Source organism: Bos taurus, chromosome 2, assembly GCF_002263795.3.
Source record: "Bos taurus isolate L1 Dominette 01449 registration number 42190680 breed Hereford chromosome 2, ARS-UCD2.0, whole genome shotgun sequence".
In the NCBI taxonomy this organism is placed as follows: Eukaryota; Metazoa; Chordata; class Mammalia; order Artiodactyla; family Bovidae; genus Bos; species Bos taurus.
In genome coordinates, this window is record NC_037329.1 from 64,525,863 (window position 1) to 64,544,700 (window position 18,838).

At 39.2% G+C, this 18,838-nt stretch overlaps 1 protein-coding gene across 4 annotated transcripts in view; it reads left to right on the forward strand.

Annotated features, from left to right (window-relative positions):
- The window catches only part of NCKAP5 (NCK associated protein 5), a 1,102,414-nt gene that overhangs the window by 754,871 nt on the left and 328,705 nt on the right, over positions 1 to 18,838 (forward strand). For all 4 annotated transcript variants that reach the window (XM_024980953.2, XM_010802114.4, XM_015475847.3 and 1 more), the window contains exon 7: positions 15,577 to 15,726. In XM_024980953.2, the coding sequence (XP_024836721.1) occupies positions 15,577 to 15,726 (150 nt within the window). The remainder of the gene's footprint in view (positions 1 to 15,576; positions 15,727 to 18,838) is intronic.

Sequence of the window (18,838 nt, forward strand, 5' to 3'; positions counted from 1 at the left end):
CACCAGGCACCTCTGCCCATGGAATTTTCCAGGCAAGAATACTGGAGTGGGTTGCTGTTTCCTACTCCAGGGAATCTTCCCAACCTAGGGACTGAACCCGTGTCTCCTGCATTGGCACACAGATCCTTTACCACTACACCACCTGGGATGCCCTGAGTTGGCCCTTAAAAGACATTAGAATTCAGATAAATGGAAAGGTCCTTTTGTTCTATGTATACTCTGATGAGAGACAGCAAAGGATTGTGGGTATTCTGGTGAGGTACAGCAGAGTGGGTATTCTGTGAGTATTCCACTGAAGTATAGCAGAGGATTATGAGGATTCCAGTGATGATTATGGGCACTCTGGTGAGAGAAATCAGGGGATTATGGGTAAGCTTAAAGCCTTTGGAGGCCAATATTGTGGATTCACATCCTGACTGAGCCACTTACAAGCTATGTAATATCTGAAAATTTACTTAACCCCTTGGGATCTTGAGGACCTTACTCTCAGTCATATTCAGTCCAAGGATTGGTAGTGAGCTCATTGGTGAGGAGGCAATGAGGGGTCAGAAAGATGGCTGAGAATTTGGGAGACCATGAGGACATGGAACAGGTAGGTAGGTCAGTGAGTCCCTCAGGAAAATGATAGGGGCAGTTGGGCCCAGTTCAAAGACCCCCAACTAAATGGAGTGAGAACTAGTGGACATGCCTGAGGAAACAGAAGTGTTGAGGAAAACTCTGCTGGTAGGAAGGCCTTGCTGGAAATGGAAAATTATTTCATTTGCATAAATAGGAGGGACCCGTGAGCACAAAGAAAAAAGAGAAGATTCTAAATTCATCCTAATTAGTGTTGCATGTTAAGTGAACTTGAGGCTTATTTTCCTTTTCAAAAATTCTAACGATTTGGTAGTTTTAGAGAATTACCAAACTAAGTCTTTGTCCTTGGCATAATGCAAGTCAGGCCCTGGAAGGGACGGTATAAACTTGTAAGCAAGAATGTGGTCAGCTGGGCCCTAAAGGCTGATCCTCAAAATGAGTTCCTCAAACTTCTCTCAGCCTAACAAATTCAAAACCTTTCACTTGGAGCTGATTTTCCAGAGTGAGCTGAACTATAATTGCTTTTGACTCTTTTATCAGAGTCTGAGATCATTGTGGACACACAAAGCCAGCTGAGTTTGATGGGCTGAGAGGCTGAGAAAACTGGGCAGCTTTACCAGGTAGCAAGAGCTACAGCCACAGTGCTTCTGGGCAAGTGTCTTTAGTAATGGGAAAAGTCAGTAAAGGGGTAACTTGGTATCTTGGAAACCCAGGGCTGCTTGGAAGGGGTTGAACCATCTTGGGCAGCCAAGAACATAGGCCATTTTTTACCAACTGTTCATTGTGATGTTGCTGTGTATAGGGTAGCCAGCCTTTGTTTTCATGATTTTCTAAGGAATCAGTTGTGGTGTGACACATGAAAGTCAGTAAGTATATAGAGATGATCAGGATATTTAGCAAGTCTAAGGTGCTCAGAAAGAGGAAAGTTTCCTCCAATATCCAGCTACATCATTTTGCACATGAGGAAACAATGTCACTGATAACCAGGGGCTTTACTAAGGCACCACTGCCCATGAGTGGCACAGCTGGGATGAGAAATCAGCTCCTCCCTCCCTATGGCAATATAAAATGGCTTAGTACTGAGGTGACCATCTATGGGATGCAGGAGTAAGTTTGGAGACCTCTGGCCTTTGTCTCAGGCACCAAAACATGTCTGGTTCATTACTTTCTAAATTACAGGTTTTGCATGAAGAAAATGCTTACTCTTAAGTTTTTGATTCACATTTATATTAATATTACTTTTGTGTATATGTGTGTGAGTGTGTGTATTCTGATTTTTCTGATTGTCTCTTAGAATCATGCTTATTTCTTGCTAATTTATCTGAATTGCCTTCCCTCTTTTACCAAGATGAATCATCTGGCAGGGTTACAGGTGTCTTCACCAAGTAGCTCTTTGTCTGTGTACACCCACTGTGGCTGTGAGCAGCTTGTCAGGATGTACATCCCACTCAGTGACAAAGAAGCACCTCAAGTGATAGCTTTCTGCTGCTTTCAGGGGTTAGGGATAAAAATAAGAGTTTTAATGTTAAAAAGCATACCAGGACAATATTGCTAGCAAAATTTCTTCTGTAAAATCCTCAAACAATTGGGCCCTATGCTGTGCCTTGGGTTTTGCCTGACTACAGAGAGCAGGTATTATGTAAATTTTATTAGAAAAAAATGTAATATTCTTGCTTTATCTTAAAGTTCCATTTAGGTGCAAATAAGTGAAGCTACTCTCTGTTCTGACATGAGCCCCCAAGAGAATTAACTAGATAATTCATCTCTGACTTTCAAAAGTACAACTAATGCACCTCATTAGAGCTTTTCTTTTAGGTAACTCCAGGAAAGAGGAAGCAGGGAGGAACTGAGTATCTTGATTAGGAGTGTGTGAGTCTCCAGAAACTCCCAGGGCACTTTAGGATAGATAGTTACATGGCATAAAATATGGGCTTCTGGGTGAGATCCTTGTGGTGTGCTGTCCCTTAAAGGATAAACAAGCAAAATCTTATTTTCTTGGAGTGGAAATCAATATAGTGGTGCTTTACCTATTTTGCAAATATTCCATCAGTCCGTTGCTTCTTGTTTCTATTAGCAAAATACTGGCTTAAAATAGTTTTCTGTTGAAAGTACTTAAGAATATTTAGGTAGTTCAGCATTAAGCTTGAGCACAGTGTCATCAGAAGTAAATTGGGGTGATGTCATTCCTTATTCACCCACTCAGTACTCTTGCCTGGAAAATCCCATGGACGGAGGAGACTGGTAGGCTGCAGTCCATGGGGTCGCTAAGAGTTGGACACGACTGAGCAACTTCACTTTCACTTTTCACTTTCAAGCATTGGAGAAGTCAATGGCAACCCACTCCAGTATTCTTGCCTGGAGAATCCCATGGGCGGAGGAGCCTGGTGGGCTGCAGTCCATGGGGTCGCTAAGAGTTGGACACGACTGAGCAACTTCACTTTCACTTTTCACTTTCATGCATTGGAGAAGGAAATGGCAACCCACTCCAGTGTTCTTGCCTGGAGAATCCCAGGGATAGGGGAGCCTGGTGGGCTGCCATCTATGGGGTCGCACGGATTCAGACATGATTGAAGCAACTTAGAAGAAGTAGCAGCAGCATTCCTTATTCAACATCATCATGCCAACAACATTGGACAAAATTGAATGCCTTTTGTATGATGATGGGGATGTGGTTTATAAAACATTCCAACCCCCAAGAGTCTTACGTTGTAACTGGGACCTAGTGAACTGCATATAACATCTATTTATTGAATTTGAAATGATAAGTTTTCTTCTCCATGTTGTTCAGTCGCTAAGTCATGTCTGACTCTGCAACCCCATGGGCTACAGCATCCCAGGCTCTCCTGTCCTTCATTATCTCCTGGAGTTTGCTCAAACTCATGTCCATTGAGTTGGTGATGCCATCCAACAGTCTCACCCTCTGTCATCCCCTTCTCCTCCTGCCCCCAATCCCTCCCAGCATCAGAGTCTTTTCCAATGAGTCAGCTCTTTGCATCAGGTGGCCTAAGTATCAGCTGGATGCTGAGCTCCAGCTTCAGCATCAGTCCTTCCAATAAATATTCAGGGTTGATTTCCTTTAGGATTGACTGCTTTGGTCTCCTTGCTGTCCAAGGGACTCTCAAGACATTTCTCCAGCACTACATTTATTTTTTTTTTTCAGGTTGTCATACGTGAATTCCAAATTTTTTTAATTTATTTATTTTAATTGGAGGCTAATTACTTTACAGTATTGTAGTGAGTTCTGCCATACATTGACATGAATCAGTCATGGGTGTACATGTGTTCCCCATCCTGAACCTCCCTCCCACCTCCCTCCCCATCCCATCCCTCAGGGTCATCCCAGTGCACCAGCCCTGAGCACCCTGTCTCATGCATTGAACCTGGACTGGCAATCTATTTCACATACATGATTCAATGCTATTCTCTCAAATCATCCCACCCTCACCTTCTCCCACAGAGTCCAAAAGTCTGTTCTTTACATCTGTGTCTCTTTTGATGGCTCGCATATAGGGTCATCTTTACCATCTTTCTAAATTCCATATATATGTGTTAATATACTGTATTGATGTTTTTTCTTTCTGACTTACTTCACTCTGTATAATAGGCTCCAGTTTCATCCACCTGATTAGAACTGATTCAAATGCATTCTTTTTAATAGCTGAGTAATATTCCATTGTTTATATGTACCACAGCTTTCTTATCCATTCATCTGCCAATGGACATCTAGGTTGCTTCCATGTCCTTGCTATTGTAAACAGTCCAGCACTACATTTTGAAAGCATTGATTCTTTGGTGCTCAGCCTTCTTTATGGTCCATCTCTCACATTTGTACATGACTGCTGGAAAAACTATAGCTTTGACTATGTGCACCTTTGTCAGCAAAGTGATGTCTTTGCTTTGAACTATTATTTATAATAATAATATTGTATTTGAACACTTAATTGTTTCTTAGGAGAGACTTGTCAGTTCAGTTCAGTTTAACAAACTCAGATGATATATAAATATGGACCTGGCAATAATTGTCAAAATAAGAATACATATAGTATTGATCATATTTTCTGAAACAAAAATTTGGATATGTTGGTTTTCTGACACTATATATTTATGGGAACAGTGAGATAGAAATATTTTTTAATTGCTTAAATTTTCTTTAAAATTCTGTCTGGGAATTGCAAACATATGACTGTTGTGATGTATATAAAGACATCAGTAATATAGGCACCCACCCACCACTAACTAGTTAGTGAGTGAGTGAAGTTGCTCAGTCGTGTCTGACTCTTCTCGACCCTGTGGAATGTAGCCCACCAGGCTCCTCTGTCCATGGGATTCTTCAGGCAGGAATACTGGAGTGGGTTGCCATTTCCTTCTCCAGGGGATCTTCCCAACCCAGGGATCAAACCCAGGTCTCCCACATTGCAGGCAGACACTTTAACTTCTGAGCCACCAGGGAAGCCCACTAACTAGTTAAGGACTGAATAATTTGTTCGTTTTAGGATGGCCTTTGCTGAGCCCAAGCTCTTTCCTCTGGTGGCTATCTGGCTCTCTTGTTCCATGAATTCTCTCTGAAAGCTAGGAAGATGGGAGAAAGGGAGCAGAAGAGGAAAAAGAGATTTTGAATGCAAATTTTGATGTTAACTTATGAATTATATTTAGTGATGTCCAAGCATTTAAGTGTAGCCACTGACTACTGAAATTCTCCACCTGCATAACATTCTTAGCATTTTTGATTTCCTTCTGCTTGAGTTACACTCAGACAACTATTTATGGGCTACAAGGACATCATTTCTGTTGCTTTTTTTTTTTTTTAGATTTCTTACCACCTGAAGCATGCCTATAATGAAAATTACAGCTCACTTTTTCACATCATCCTATTCCACAGTAGAGTTTTCCTTTAAAGTGTTTTTGGAATTGAACTTTTTTTTAAAGGAAATAAATGTTGCTGATAGATGGAACAGGCAATAAAAGCATCATCTGAAAATTTATTAGTGTACCTTCACAGAGTTGTTCAATATGGAAGACAGTTGGCAGTATTGAGGAGTGTTTTGAGTGAAGAATAATGTGGAGTAGATATGAATTGATATGCCAATGGTCGTGGTTCATATTAGAGACATAAAGAAAATACTTTGTTCTCTTATCCATCATGCACATTTAATCTTGGGGATTTTACTGTGTGCTGAGTTCACTTTGTAAGTCAAATCCAGGGATGAAAAAGAAGAGTTTTATATGTTTTGCCTGACAGTACTAATGTTAAACTGTGAACAAATTGGATGTTCTTTTAAAACCCTGTGATTTATCTGACGTTATGTTTCCCCAGTAAAATTTAGTATGCTAGTCCTGAACAAAAGCTGCTAGCAATCCCTGGGAATGTTGTTATGGTGTTTGCCGAAGTGCTAGCTAAAGTGGCGATATATTCTGTGCACCCTCCCCACAACCAGACAACAAATGAGTAAGTAAATCAGAGGCTGAAGCCACCGGGGCTCAATGGGACAGCTGTCAGCTAGATGACTGGCCTCTACATTTTCATTTTTCTTATAGTAGGTAAATGTTTCTGTTTTGAAGTAATTGAATCATTATTAACTATGGAAATGGTTGTGGTTTGTTAAATCTACCGTGCTGATAGTCATCTGAGGCCAGATCCAACGTCTCTGATAAAATCACCTGCTCCCTAGATAAATGACCAGGGAACCTTGGAAAGACGTGGTCTCGCAGCATGGCCCACAGTTGGATAACGATCACAGATTCTCAGATAGAATTAGCAGTAGGGATAGATCTATAGGTACATGGGAAAGTCCAAAAGAAGTAACTGGGCCTGTAGAAAGAGCATGACATTTGAAATTGCACTGTAATTAAATTCTGGCTCTGCCACTAAATATTAACAGGACTCTGTAACCTATTGGCCTTCCCTAGCAGCTCAGATGGTAATGGATCTACCTACAGTGCAGGAGAACTGAGTTCAGTTCCTGAATTAGGAAGATCCCCTGGAGAGGGGCTTGGCAAGCCACTCCAGTATTCTTGCCTAGAGAGATAGAGGAGCCTTGGGGCTACAGTCCATGGGGTCACAAAGAGTTGAACACAACTGAGCGACTAACAGTTATACTTTTGCAACCTATTGGAACCTGTTTTCTTATCTATAAAGGGATCCCAGGCTGTTTGTGTTATGTCCCCATGGCAGTGAGTATGTTAAATGATATGCATGAGGTGATTTGGCTTAACTCTGAAGTGTTCTACAAACATTAGATGCTATTTATGTCTTTTGTGTTCTGGAAAGGGCTTAATGTTTTATGCTGATACCACCCAAGTCTCTTCCTTATGTGATCAGTCTTAAATTATGTATTTTTATATTTTTACTATGAATTAGTAGGCAGATATTTAACACATGGCTGGATATCCAAAATGAAAAACATGTTCCAGCTTCCTTGACTGACTGTCTTTCCAGAGTTAGATAGTTATCTCTTCATATCCCCATGGTTTCATTTTGCCATCTTCAAGTTAGAACACTGTGTGTATTTGAGGTGGGTCTTTTCCCTTCCCTTCCTCTTCCTCTCTTCACTCTCTTCCTCCCTTCTTCCTTCCTTCCTTTTCATGGTAGGAGCTAAGGACAATCTCCTTTAGAAAAATAATGAATGACCTGGAATACAGTATAACTATTATTACCACATATGCAGAGTTTCTGTATATTGGCTTTGTGTTGACCATCAGAATTAAAAATAATAAAAATAGAGAGATGGGTGATTTCAAAAAAAAAATACTTGCAACCATAAGATACTTGAAATCATTCCTCCTCTAAGCAAAGACTCTTTTCACATACAGGACTCATGTTGGGCATGATTTCCTGTGAGTGTTACAAGTATCTTTCACTAAATTCTCCCTTAATATTGCTTACCAGGTCTTTCCTTTCTTACAGACAGAGAATGAAACATGCTAAATGCAAAAAAAGAAAAAAATGCAAAGATTATATTAGGTGATGTCTATCCTAGGGCCCAAGAGAAGTATACAGAAAAAAAAAAAAAAGTGTGGGGGAGGTTTTTACCCAAGGAAGACAGACACACACTCTGGAAAGAAGCAAACAGATTTTATTACCTAGACAGATCTAACCTTAATGGCATTCTGTATTAACATTCCTGAACTTCAGTAGTATTTAAATACTTATTCTTCTAAATTGAGTTTTTACAGATGATCAAAATCGTACACATTTAAAGCTAGGAGGGACCTTTGAGACAGTCTATTTCTGTATATTCTATTCACAGATGAGGAAATTAAGGGACAGAGAAGTTATGTGACTTGACTAAAATCACACAGCTGGTTAGCGGCAGAGTTAGGACTGGAATGTAAATTTTTTATTTCTATTTGTTCTAAAACTAAAATGGGTCTCTTCCCACTCTGGATTAGAATAGATCACAGTGAGATGGAATTTGATGGCCCTCAAGAAACAGAGGAGGCTGACGCTCCCTTTATCCTGTCAAATGGAATACCAAGTTTTGTCCACATGTGGCATACACTGCCTTTCCCCTTTGCCCAAATTTTTGATCTTTAATGATCCTCGCAGTCCTGGGCTCAGACCTAATGTCACTCCCCCAGTTGATGGGCTGGAAGGCAGCAGTGCCACCATGTTAAGGCCAAGCTTGTACACCAGGCAATTCTGCAACATTCTTATAATTATTCTGTTTATTCTGTAGAATAATTGTAAGAATTAAATCAAATGGGCAACCTCAAAAGCTCATCTAAAGTAAAAAGGATTTATCTTATATATTGAAGCATCTTTGTCCAGAGGCTCTTAAATTTGGACGTAGATTAGTATTACCTGAGGTGCTTTCTAAAATTACAGATCCCTGGCCTCACTCCTAGATATTGTAATCCACTGGGGCCAAAGTTGGCCAAGGTATCTGCGTTTTAAAGAAGCCACACTTTGCTCCCCACACCCATTGATCAATGACTGACTGATGCCAGCCAACAACAGTGACCTAAGGAAATTTTAGTATTTGTCATTCTTGGAGTAACTGCATATTAAAGAATCAAAATCATAAGATAATTACAGACTATGAGGTCTCATTTTATGAAATTGTCACTTTAATCATGGGTCAGTCTACTCCTGTTTAGACTATTGCAGTAGCATCTTATTTTCCCCATGTCTATGTTAACCTCACTCCAATCCATCCTCCACACTTTACCAGGGATCTATTTTAGAAAACAGATCCTGCCTTGTCAACTTCCCCCACCCTGTATCATGTGTGTGCATGTGCACACACACACACACGTGCATGAAAACAGTCCATGGCTTCTTATTGCCCTTGGAGTAAAGGCAACGTTCCTTGGCCTGTGGCATGGTCTCATTAGTCCACTGAGCTTCACTTTCCTCCCCAGTTACACATACCTCCTTTCAGACTTTTTAAAAATTGCTCTCTCCCTCCCCAACCTCATGGGCATTTCCTGGTTAACTGCCATGGTGGTAAACATGAGCATTGGCTTTCCTAACGTCCCTGGCATCCCTCTAGTAATGATTTTTCAGAGCTCCTGGAATCTCTTCTTCCCAGCACACATCGCAGTGTTATTTTATATTTGCTGGTGACATTTTGATTACTGTCTCCTTCTACAAGACTCTAAGCTTCATGAACACAGGCTCCACATGTGTTTTTATTCACCTTTCTACCTCTGGCATCTTCCACAGTGCCTGGCATACAAAAGCTACTCAGTACATATGTATTGGATGGATGGATTAATTAATTAGTTATAAAGTAAGATGACTTCATGAATGCCTGAATCCCATTGTGCTGGGCTAGGGGAAGCTGGTGACCAAAAGATGAATAGGACATAATTTGGAAGCAGGGTCTTATGATCACTTTCCTCAATGATGTTTTTGGATAGTAGCTGGCCATCTGTAAGGGGCTGGCCTGCCTGCTCTTTGAACTAACTGAGCCCCCCGGACTGTCATCTGTCTGAGCTGAGCTGATGCACCTGAGAGCTTTGTGTTGATCAGTATTATTTTACATAGGTCTGATGATGCTGACTACGTGAGAACAAAAGATAAGGGCTGCCCCACAGGTGAATCATTGCCCTGGTAACCGCTTAAAGAAACTTTTAGCTCCGAGGATTGCTTTATGTACCTTCAAGCCAGAGTTTGATTTAAACCCTTGGATACTAACTGAACTTCTAAATCTTTAACTTCCTGCATACCCGCTGGTATTTGTTGAGAGCAACAAGCTTATGGTCTCAACCATATATGAAATATGTGGGGAGTGAAAGTGTTTTGTGGTGGCCTCACTTTTATAGAATTCACTGCTGATTAAAGTCCATAAAGGACTGAAACATGACAACAGGTCACCTCTGGAATCAACTTATTCTCTTCACAGTTTGCCATTCTCAGGAGTGGACTTGGCTCATTTGTATTGTTTTCCTGTTAGAGGTTTATATGAAGAATATATTTTATTTAAAATATGTTTCTGACCTCTGTCCTGCTCTCTTTTTACCAGGTAAATCACAGGAGATTAATTATTAATAGAAAAGAGACTAATATTTCTGGTTGAAATGGGTTATTTATGTGTGTATAGAATTCATATACTTAATTTTTTAAAATATGGTCATGCTTTTTAAGCATAGTATAAATCCAACAGCTGTCCTGTCTGAAATTGACAGTAGTCATCTGTCAGTGGGGTTTAGCCGTCCAACTCTCCCACAACTCCCCCTTCTCCTTGTTTCTCTCCACCTATTTTCCTCTTTTGCTCATCTGTTTACTTAATATGTCCTTTCCATTTGTCTTCCTCCTCAATATTACATTACACTCCAACACTCTCATTGGTATGTGCTTAAAGAGACAAGAGTAAAGAAAAGGATAGGATGGATAACTCTATAGCGCTTACTGGATTGATTTTAGGGCATTTTATTAATAGAATTGAAACACAATAAAATGTGCGTTTAAGCCTGAGAAATGTACAAATGTGGCTTTCTTTCCTGGTGGGGTCATATAAAGCAGTCACAAATCTCCTCTCTGCTTGTAGAGGACATTGACGACGCTCTGCCCATACCCCAAAGTCATCCAGAGTGCTCCCGAGATCTCTAGCTATCAGTGTGTGTGTTGAAGAGCGCTTTTATGTGAGAAGTATTTTTAAAAACCTTACTGCCTGTGGCAGCCTGGAGACTGACACCCCAGGAGCCGCCCCCAATTACTGATTCTTTGGAGGTTGGTGCATGAATGTCCCAACTCCCTTGCAGTTGGTAAAGAGTCTGCCTATAATGCAGGAGGCCTGGGTTTGATTCCTAGGTTGAGAAGATCCCCTGGAGAAGGAAATGGCAACCCACTCTAGTATTATTGCCTGGAGAATCCCATGGACAGAGGAGCCCGGCAGGTGACTGTCTCTGGGGTCACAAGAGTCGGACGTGACTGAGCACACACACACATACACCCTTAGCCCTAGGGTGGGATGATTCTGAGCTCTGTGTTTTGTTCCATTTCCCTGAGTTTCCATGGATTTAACTTCAGTTGGTTAGTAATATGCCCCCAGTGGCTCCCTTGCTTAAGTCACTTCCAAACTGATGTTTTTTGCATGTCTCAAATGGACTACGTGCGTTTAAATCCTTGTTCTTTAAGAACTCAGGCTAGACACTAACTAAGGACTTAGCAGTACTAACTGGGAGATTATGCTGTGACAAGATATTTTGCAGGGAACTACATTAAAAAAAAAAACATTGACTTTTCCTTCAAAGCCCTTCGAAATGCTCTGCCTTCTCTGCTTGGGAGATCTCTTCCTATCTTCATACCACCTTTGCTAGCATCTCTTTAGTTCCACCTGTTCTCTTTATTTCTTCAAACAACTCAATTTTCTGCATCTTGAAATCAAGGTTTCCACTTGTCTCTTCAATGCTCTTTGGCTGTAGTTCTTTATATTTCCTTTCCTTCCCTGCCACTCTTTCAAATAAGCATCTGAGAAAATTGCTGCTATTTTCTCTTTTCACTTTTTGCATAACCACTGACAATTTGGTTACCATCATTGCACTTGAGTCAAATAGCTCTCAAGTTCCCACTAACAGCCTTCTTATTACAAAACGTAGAGGTCCTTTTTGTGTCCTCTTGTCATTCTTGTCATTTCTGTTACCATTGAGCATATTAATAACTTTTCCTCCCTGAAAGTTGTGTCTTGAATAATTGAATTCTTAGAACCTTTATATTGCAAGGGACATTTAGTCCATCCATTTCATTTTGTATCTGGGGGAAAGTGAGGAATTGAAAAGATTGAATGTTTTGCCCGGCAAGGGGCACAATTGTAAAACCAGGATTTTAAATCCAGGGCGTCTGGCCTACCATCCAGTATGAGAACTGGTTTTGGTGAGTTCCCATCCAATACTTTCAGAGCATTCCTAATTTTTATTCCTTCTTGTAGAAAACCCTCCCAGCTGGTCTCCTGGCTCCTTCCTTCCACAGCCCATTGTCCATTGTAGCAGTTAAGATGCCATTTCTAAAATGTAAACCAGAACTTATCACTCCCCTACTTAGCCTCCAGTTCCTCTTTACTGCACTTAAAATAGAACCAAACCCCCTTTCCATGCCTTGAAAGACTGCCATGTTCTCTCTAATCTCATTCTGTGCTGTTCTTTACTCTTAAGAGTTCCTATGCTCCATCACATAGACTGTCCCTCAACTGGTCAGCAAGACAAGCTTAGCCCTGCCACTGGGTACTTGCTTTGCTGTTTCTTCTACCTGAAGTGTTTCTCTCCCAGACCATTGTCCAGCTGCTTGCTTCCCATCATTTGGTCTCAGCTTAAATGACCACCTCCTCAGACATACCTTACACTGATGACACCGTATCTCATATTGTCCCTAAACATACCACTGGCTGCAGTTATAGAGCTTACTGATTTGACTTGGAGTTGATTGTGTTTCCCACACGTAGGATACAAATTCATAGAGTATAGAAACTTTGTCTTGTTTGCCATACCTCTAGTACTAGACTATCAAATGTCCAATACTTTGTGTTTAAGAAACATTTATAGGATAAATAAATGAATTAATGAATGATATCTGAATTTTTCTTTCCCATTTCCAGTAACCCTTTTCTTTTACTCTCCGGTTCTATTACCTGCCTCTCAGTTTTTCTTGCAAGATAATCAAACCGGTTTCCTCATGAACCAATAAGGACAAAATGCATTCCTGACTGGGGGCCTTTGTTCCAATGTTCCCTTTAACCAGAACTCCCATCCTATGCCTCTCTACCTATTCAAGTGGTATCACTCCACCAAAGCATAAGTCATTTCCATTTCCACAAAATCACTCCTCCCAGTCATCATTGATCACCCTTTCTTCAATTATGTAAAGTGACCCTTGAATTTTATGTAACCTAAATACTCATATATAATCTATACTATCCTGAATTGTGTCCAGTTTGTTCATATAATAATATTTAGGCACTGTGCCTAGACACTTTAATGTGAGTGTATGCATACATATAGCCAGTCCTCATTATTTTTGGACTTTCTGAATTCACTTACTACCGAAAATTTATTTGCAACCCCAAAATGAAAGCCTGCTGTGCTTTCATGGTTATTCATGGACATTTGCAGAGGGGTGAAAGCTTTAAGTTATTCAATACCTGTATTATCCCAGCTTAGGTCAACCAAAGCAATGTCCTGCCTTCTTTTTTCAGCTCTCCCACTGGAAATGTGTCCTTTAACACTCTGTTTAGTGCCACTTTTTTATATTTTTTTGTGAGTGGTCTCACTGTTGAAAATAGTCCCCAAACATGGTGTGAACTGCTATCTAATTTTCCGAAGTGCAAGAAGGCTGTGATGTGCCTCCTGGAGAAAATGGCTATTAGATAAGCTTTGTTTGAGCATGAGTTATAGTGCCTTTTGTGGTTAGTTCAGTGCAAATTAATCAACAATATATATTAAACAAGATGTCTTTAAATAGAAACACTCATAAAACAAGATTACGTATTGATTAGTGATGAAACTGTTGCAACCAAAGGCTTCCAGAAACCTAACCCTATATCTCCCCTAGGAGCAATGATTCAGTATTTGTTAATTCAGTGAACACAACTATCATGAATAATGAGAATTGACTGTAGATGTGTGCATGTTATGTGTGAGGCTGTTAACCTCATTTAAGCATTTAGGAGACAAAGACACCAAGAATTATTGAAATTAAGTAGTTTGCCCAATATTATTTGCAAAGCTGATAAATGGTAGATGTGGGATCTGGCTGCCATATCCCAAAGTCTTTTGGCTTTCAGTTTATACCAATGACTTTTCTTTGTTTGTTTTAATTAGATAGAATAATTCTATTTAATTAAGTAGAATCCTAATTACTTCTGTGCATATACACACACATAGAAATAGTGGTAGATGATATATTTTTTTAAAGCTTGCTTTGTAATCCCAATTTAGCATTTAAGTATAGTGCTCTCAAATCTTAAAAGAGAAATAGAAGGACCTCTTTATTTCTTTTTTTTTTTTTACTTTACAATATTGTATTTATAAATTGAGTTGTAACTGCAGATTTCAAGTCATCATGGAAATAAAGGTCTGATGAGTGAACAAACCTTAAAGAATCAAAGCTATAAAAATACAGTCCTGGATGTTTGTCTTGGCTTGGGGATCTGCACTTTAAACTTGTTGAGCTTGTATCTGAACCGAACTAACTCCAGCTACAAAAGTGGACACACCTGTACATTGTATGTGGATACACCCAGGCCGGATTTTATAAAGAGCTATCACCTGCTTAGTCAATTGCACATTTATATAAAGAAATGGAAATTATATCTTGAAATATGTTAGGAAACAGATTAACATGGGTTAAGTTTCTATATAGTCTCCAATGTTTTATGTATTTATACATGCAAGTATACTTATACATGTGTACATATACATCAAATTTTTTCCTTCATATTTTATTTTCAAAAAAGAAGTTAAATAATTTCAGAACATGCAAAACACTTTTATGAACACAGTTAAAAAACCTGTTTGTTTGTTTTTTTTCCTGCTTATGCTGTTCTTTTCCCAGTGGGTTTTTTAAGAATCCTATCTCTTAATACTTTTATATTTGCAAATGATATCAGTCTAGTGCTGAATATAAAGAAACCTCTCACCACTGAAATCCAGTTTAGCCCACATGGTTGGCAACCAGCTGTATCAATACAAAGATTTCTACAGCATTCTGGTTAGAGTTAAAAAGCGTGATGGAATGATGACACCAGATTCTGTAGCACAGTGTCTTGATGTATGTATAAAAGTGGATGAGATATCTTTTTTTCATATGATATGCTCTTGACATTTATTTTTACCTTGAAAGCAAGAGCCAGTCATGAGGCTGAAATTAATACTTCCCAACTTCCAAAAAGCTGCAAGTGACAGGGTTGAGTAAGGAGCCACCAACAAACAGGGAGGCCAGGCAAGATAACATTTTATGTCTGCCTCAAGGCTATACTACAGATCCCGAAGTAGTTTCTAGAAAGGGGGCTCTATATAGGGCCCTTAAGAGCCATGTCATTATTGAGCAGAAGGAACTAAGTGGTTTCAGCATAGAATTCTGAGATCTTTACCATTTAGATATTTTGTCATATTTTCTTTTACCTTATACTGGTTGCACGTCCAGTGACTTTGATGATCTTCTTTTGCGGAACTAAGCTATTCACAGGTATCAAGACTGACTGACTTTCCCGCAGTTTAGAGCAGAGCTGACTTTCACGGTGCAGATCTGAGTGAATTAACCACATGACTTCACCTACAACTTTGTGGGCTCAGTCACTTCTCCAGCAGGGCAGAGGACATGTGCATTCAGTGGTGGTAACCCAATGACTTGACCTGCCAAAATTCATTAAAGTTATCTCTTGTGTTTATAGTATTAACCACCACTAATACAAGCACCACTCAGAATTTGTTTAGCAAAATTTTCTCTACCTCAGCCCTGGAAAGAAAGCAAAAAGAGTGGGAAGGTTCCAGACTTTTCAGCCTTAAACTCTTTCTTATTTTTCAGTGAAGATTACTAAAAACAACAATTCTTTCTTGCTTCAGGAAAAACTGTCAGAAGAAGAGCGAAAACACAAGGCGGCTTTGGAAGGCCGTCACATGGCGCTAGATGAGGACTCGAGGAGTGAAGGGAGCAGTGCAGATGAGGGGAAAGGCAAGACCAAATGGCTGTTAGAAAGATTGAAAGCTCTAGAGGTAAGAAATGGAACCATTTTCTACACGTTTAAAGAAAAATAACCGCATTCTACTTCTTTTATTGGCACTGCTTTTGAGAAAGGATAAATCTCCCTTTCTTAGTTCTCCCAGACTAATAGGATCTAGTAGCTGCCATTGAGATGCCTTTGTCAATGATGAGTATAACGTTAACATTTGTTTCACTGAATGAGTCCTAACCTAGTAACTATGACTGTCTTGCCTTGAAAAGAGTACATAAGACAAGAATTCATCTTAAATTCTGTATGGCCCTCAAACTAGATCAGTTTCCCTAAAATTGCAAGTTCCTTGAAGGAAGGCTGAGTGATATTCTTGCTTTATTTTCCCAATACCTAACGATTGAATAAATGAATGAATAAACAAACTATTGAATACTGTGTAAGGACAATTATAAGAAAAATAATGTTAAGCAGTAGAGCTATTTCTTCAAAAAACAGAAAAAGCTTATGCTGAAGTTCAACATATAAAACATAAATAAATAGAGGTGAAGTTGCACTAAGGGTACTTTAAGGAGGGTTTTTGACTGCTGTAGTCCTTCAAAACAGTTCCACACCTCTGGTCTGTTACTTAGTGGCATTTGACATCATTTCAGCTATTAATTCCTGAATGTTTATAGCAGCCCTCAAAGAGCGTTTTAGTTATTAGTTCACATGCTGAAAGATCCAGCAAAGATGCCTTGTTCTGTGAGTTGACTTACCTCCTTTCAATAAATGTTTTGTTTGCATATAATACTGGAACGTAATTATTTTTAAGCAAGGACTATGGTAAGGCCACCTCTTCTTAAACTAGGCACAATGGGGCCTCAGCCAATATCTAAAAATGTAGCTCCAGTGTTCTTGCCTGGAGAATTCTATGGACAGAGAAGCCTGGTGGGTTACAGTCCATGGGGTCGCAAAGAGTTGGACACGGCTGAGCAACTTTCACTCTCACCACAGGGTCTACAGAATCCTGAAACTTCCTGCAGTAATATAAAGAAACATGACCTTGGAAGATCTTCTTTTCTTTTACTGACTTCTGCAGTTCTGTCCCTAATCCTAACTTACCGTGTTGTCTCTAGATGCATGCCATTTTTACTTTAATTTCCTCAGCAATAGTAAAGTGAAAGGAATAAGATTATGGACTTTGGAGACAGATTCCCACAGATTGGTTTGAATTTCAGTTTTATTATTTTCTAGTTTTGAATCCTTGGGCAAATCAATTAGACTCTATGCCTCTGTTGCCTCAACTGCAAAACTGGGGAAAATAGTAACTTACCTTACAGGGAAGTAATGAGGGCTGAGTGAGTTAATATTTGTACAACAGTGCCTGGCCTGTGGTCTTTTCTATCCTCCTACTCCAAGGCCCCTACCTTTCCTTACATGATTTTTCTCCTCTTTATCTAAGTACAATCATTAATACAAGAACTATGAATGAAAAACTTCAGCTGTTCCACGCCAGAGTAACTGAAGGTTTAGTGTGTGAGGTCACATATGGGGCAGAAGAGAGGTCAACTTAGGGACCCTCTGGCAGTTCCTTTTGAGCAAAGGGCCAATATTCACCTGTTTCCCGAAAGGTTCTCATTTGTCATTTTCAAGATAATCACTGTGAAAGGTAGAAAGGCCTTCTCAAGGGAAACTGAGGCTGTTATCTGAGAGTTTTGAGAACTCAGATTTGTCTTGATGTTGAATTAACTGGATTTAATTGTAGAAATGAATTGATATTACAATTTACCTAGAACCACATACTTAAATTGTTAGTCTTATTGATGATCACAGTCAGAATTGCTTTTAGTTCATCTAATTGTCATTGAGACAACTTTTGAAGGATATTTTATTTAATCAAGCTAAGAGGTTTCTAAAAAATATCTTTGGCAGCAAATGTTTTTTAAACCCTCACTGAGTAAGAGAGAACAGTTTTTTGTTTTCTTTTTTCTTTCACAGAGATCTTTACACTTCAGGCAACAACTCTTGCCTCCAGGATCAGTTGGATGCAATAGATGATATCTCTAAGTGCCATTAAGCCCTGCAATTTTAATTAAAAAAATATTTTATTTCCTAAATTAATGTTCTCTAGTCACAATGTCATGACTTGTTTCCTAAAATTCTTTACTGAATAGTAAAGAACTCTCTCCTTGCTCCTAATAGTAGTCACTATTGTCTACCTAAACCGATAATAAAAAGAAATCATATCACATACACAAACACACACACACAGTTATACATCCTCTGATTGTTTCAAGAATTTTGTGTTACTTTATTTTTTAAGATTTAGTATTTGTGTTCTCTGTATAGAACCCTTTGCATAAGTTAACAATTACTGTGAGACGATAAAAGACTGATTTTGATAGACTGTAATCAGAGCTGCTCACAGACCCCCACATAGATTTCTACACTTTAACAAAATGCTCTTTTGGAAGATTGCCGGTGAATTAACCATAATGCTTCAAAATTACTTTGGTGAATTTTGATGTCGTGCAGCAAGATTTTAGAAAGACAAAAATATTTTCTTTTCCATCAGTGTATTTTTGAAACAATCATATTTTTGTACCTTAATCTCTTGGCCCCTGGTGTGGTAGGAAGCAGAGAGTTATGATTGTCAGAGTGATGGAGAGATGATTTCATTCATTTCTGCTCTACAAATAGGTGCAGAAAAGAAGAGACACAAACTTGACTTCTAATATTATGTTCTTGATGAATATCACAATATTATTCAAAGCCAGCCTGAACTGATTCAGGGATAGACTGAGAGTTTGGAAATAACAGATACAAACTATTATATACAGAATGGATAAACAACAAGGTTCAACTGTATAGCACAGAGAACTATATTCAGTTCCCTGTGATAGACCAAGTGGAAAAGAATATGAAAGAGAATGCATATATATGTATAACTGAATCACTTTGCTGTATAGAAATTAACACAACATTGTAAATCAACTGTACTTGAATAAAATGAATCTTTTAATGAACAGCCTAGATTATAGTCGAGTCATCCCAGACTTTGAGAATTAAGTATATGTTGTCCAAGCACCAGATCCCCCAGCCTGAAGAAAGTCTAGTGCTCCCACGCCTACTGAGTCATTCTCTCTTGTGGTCATTCCAGGGGCTGTGTTTCT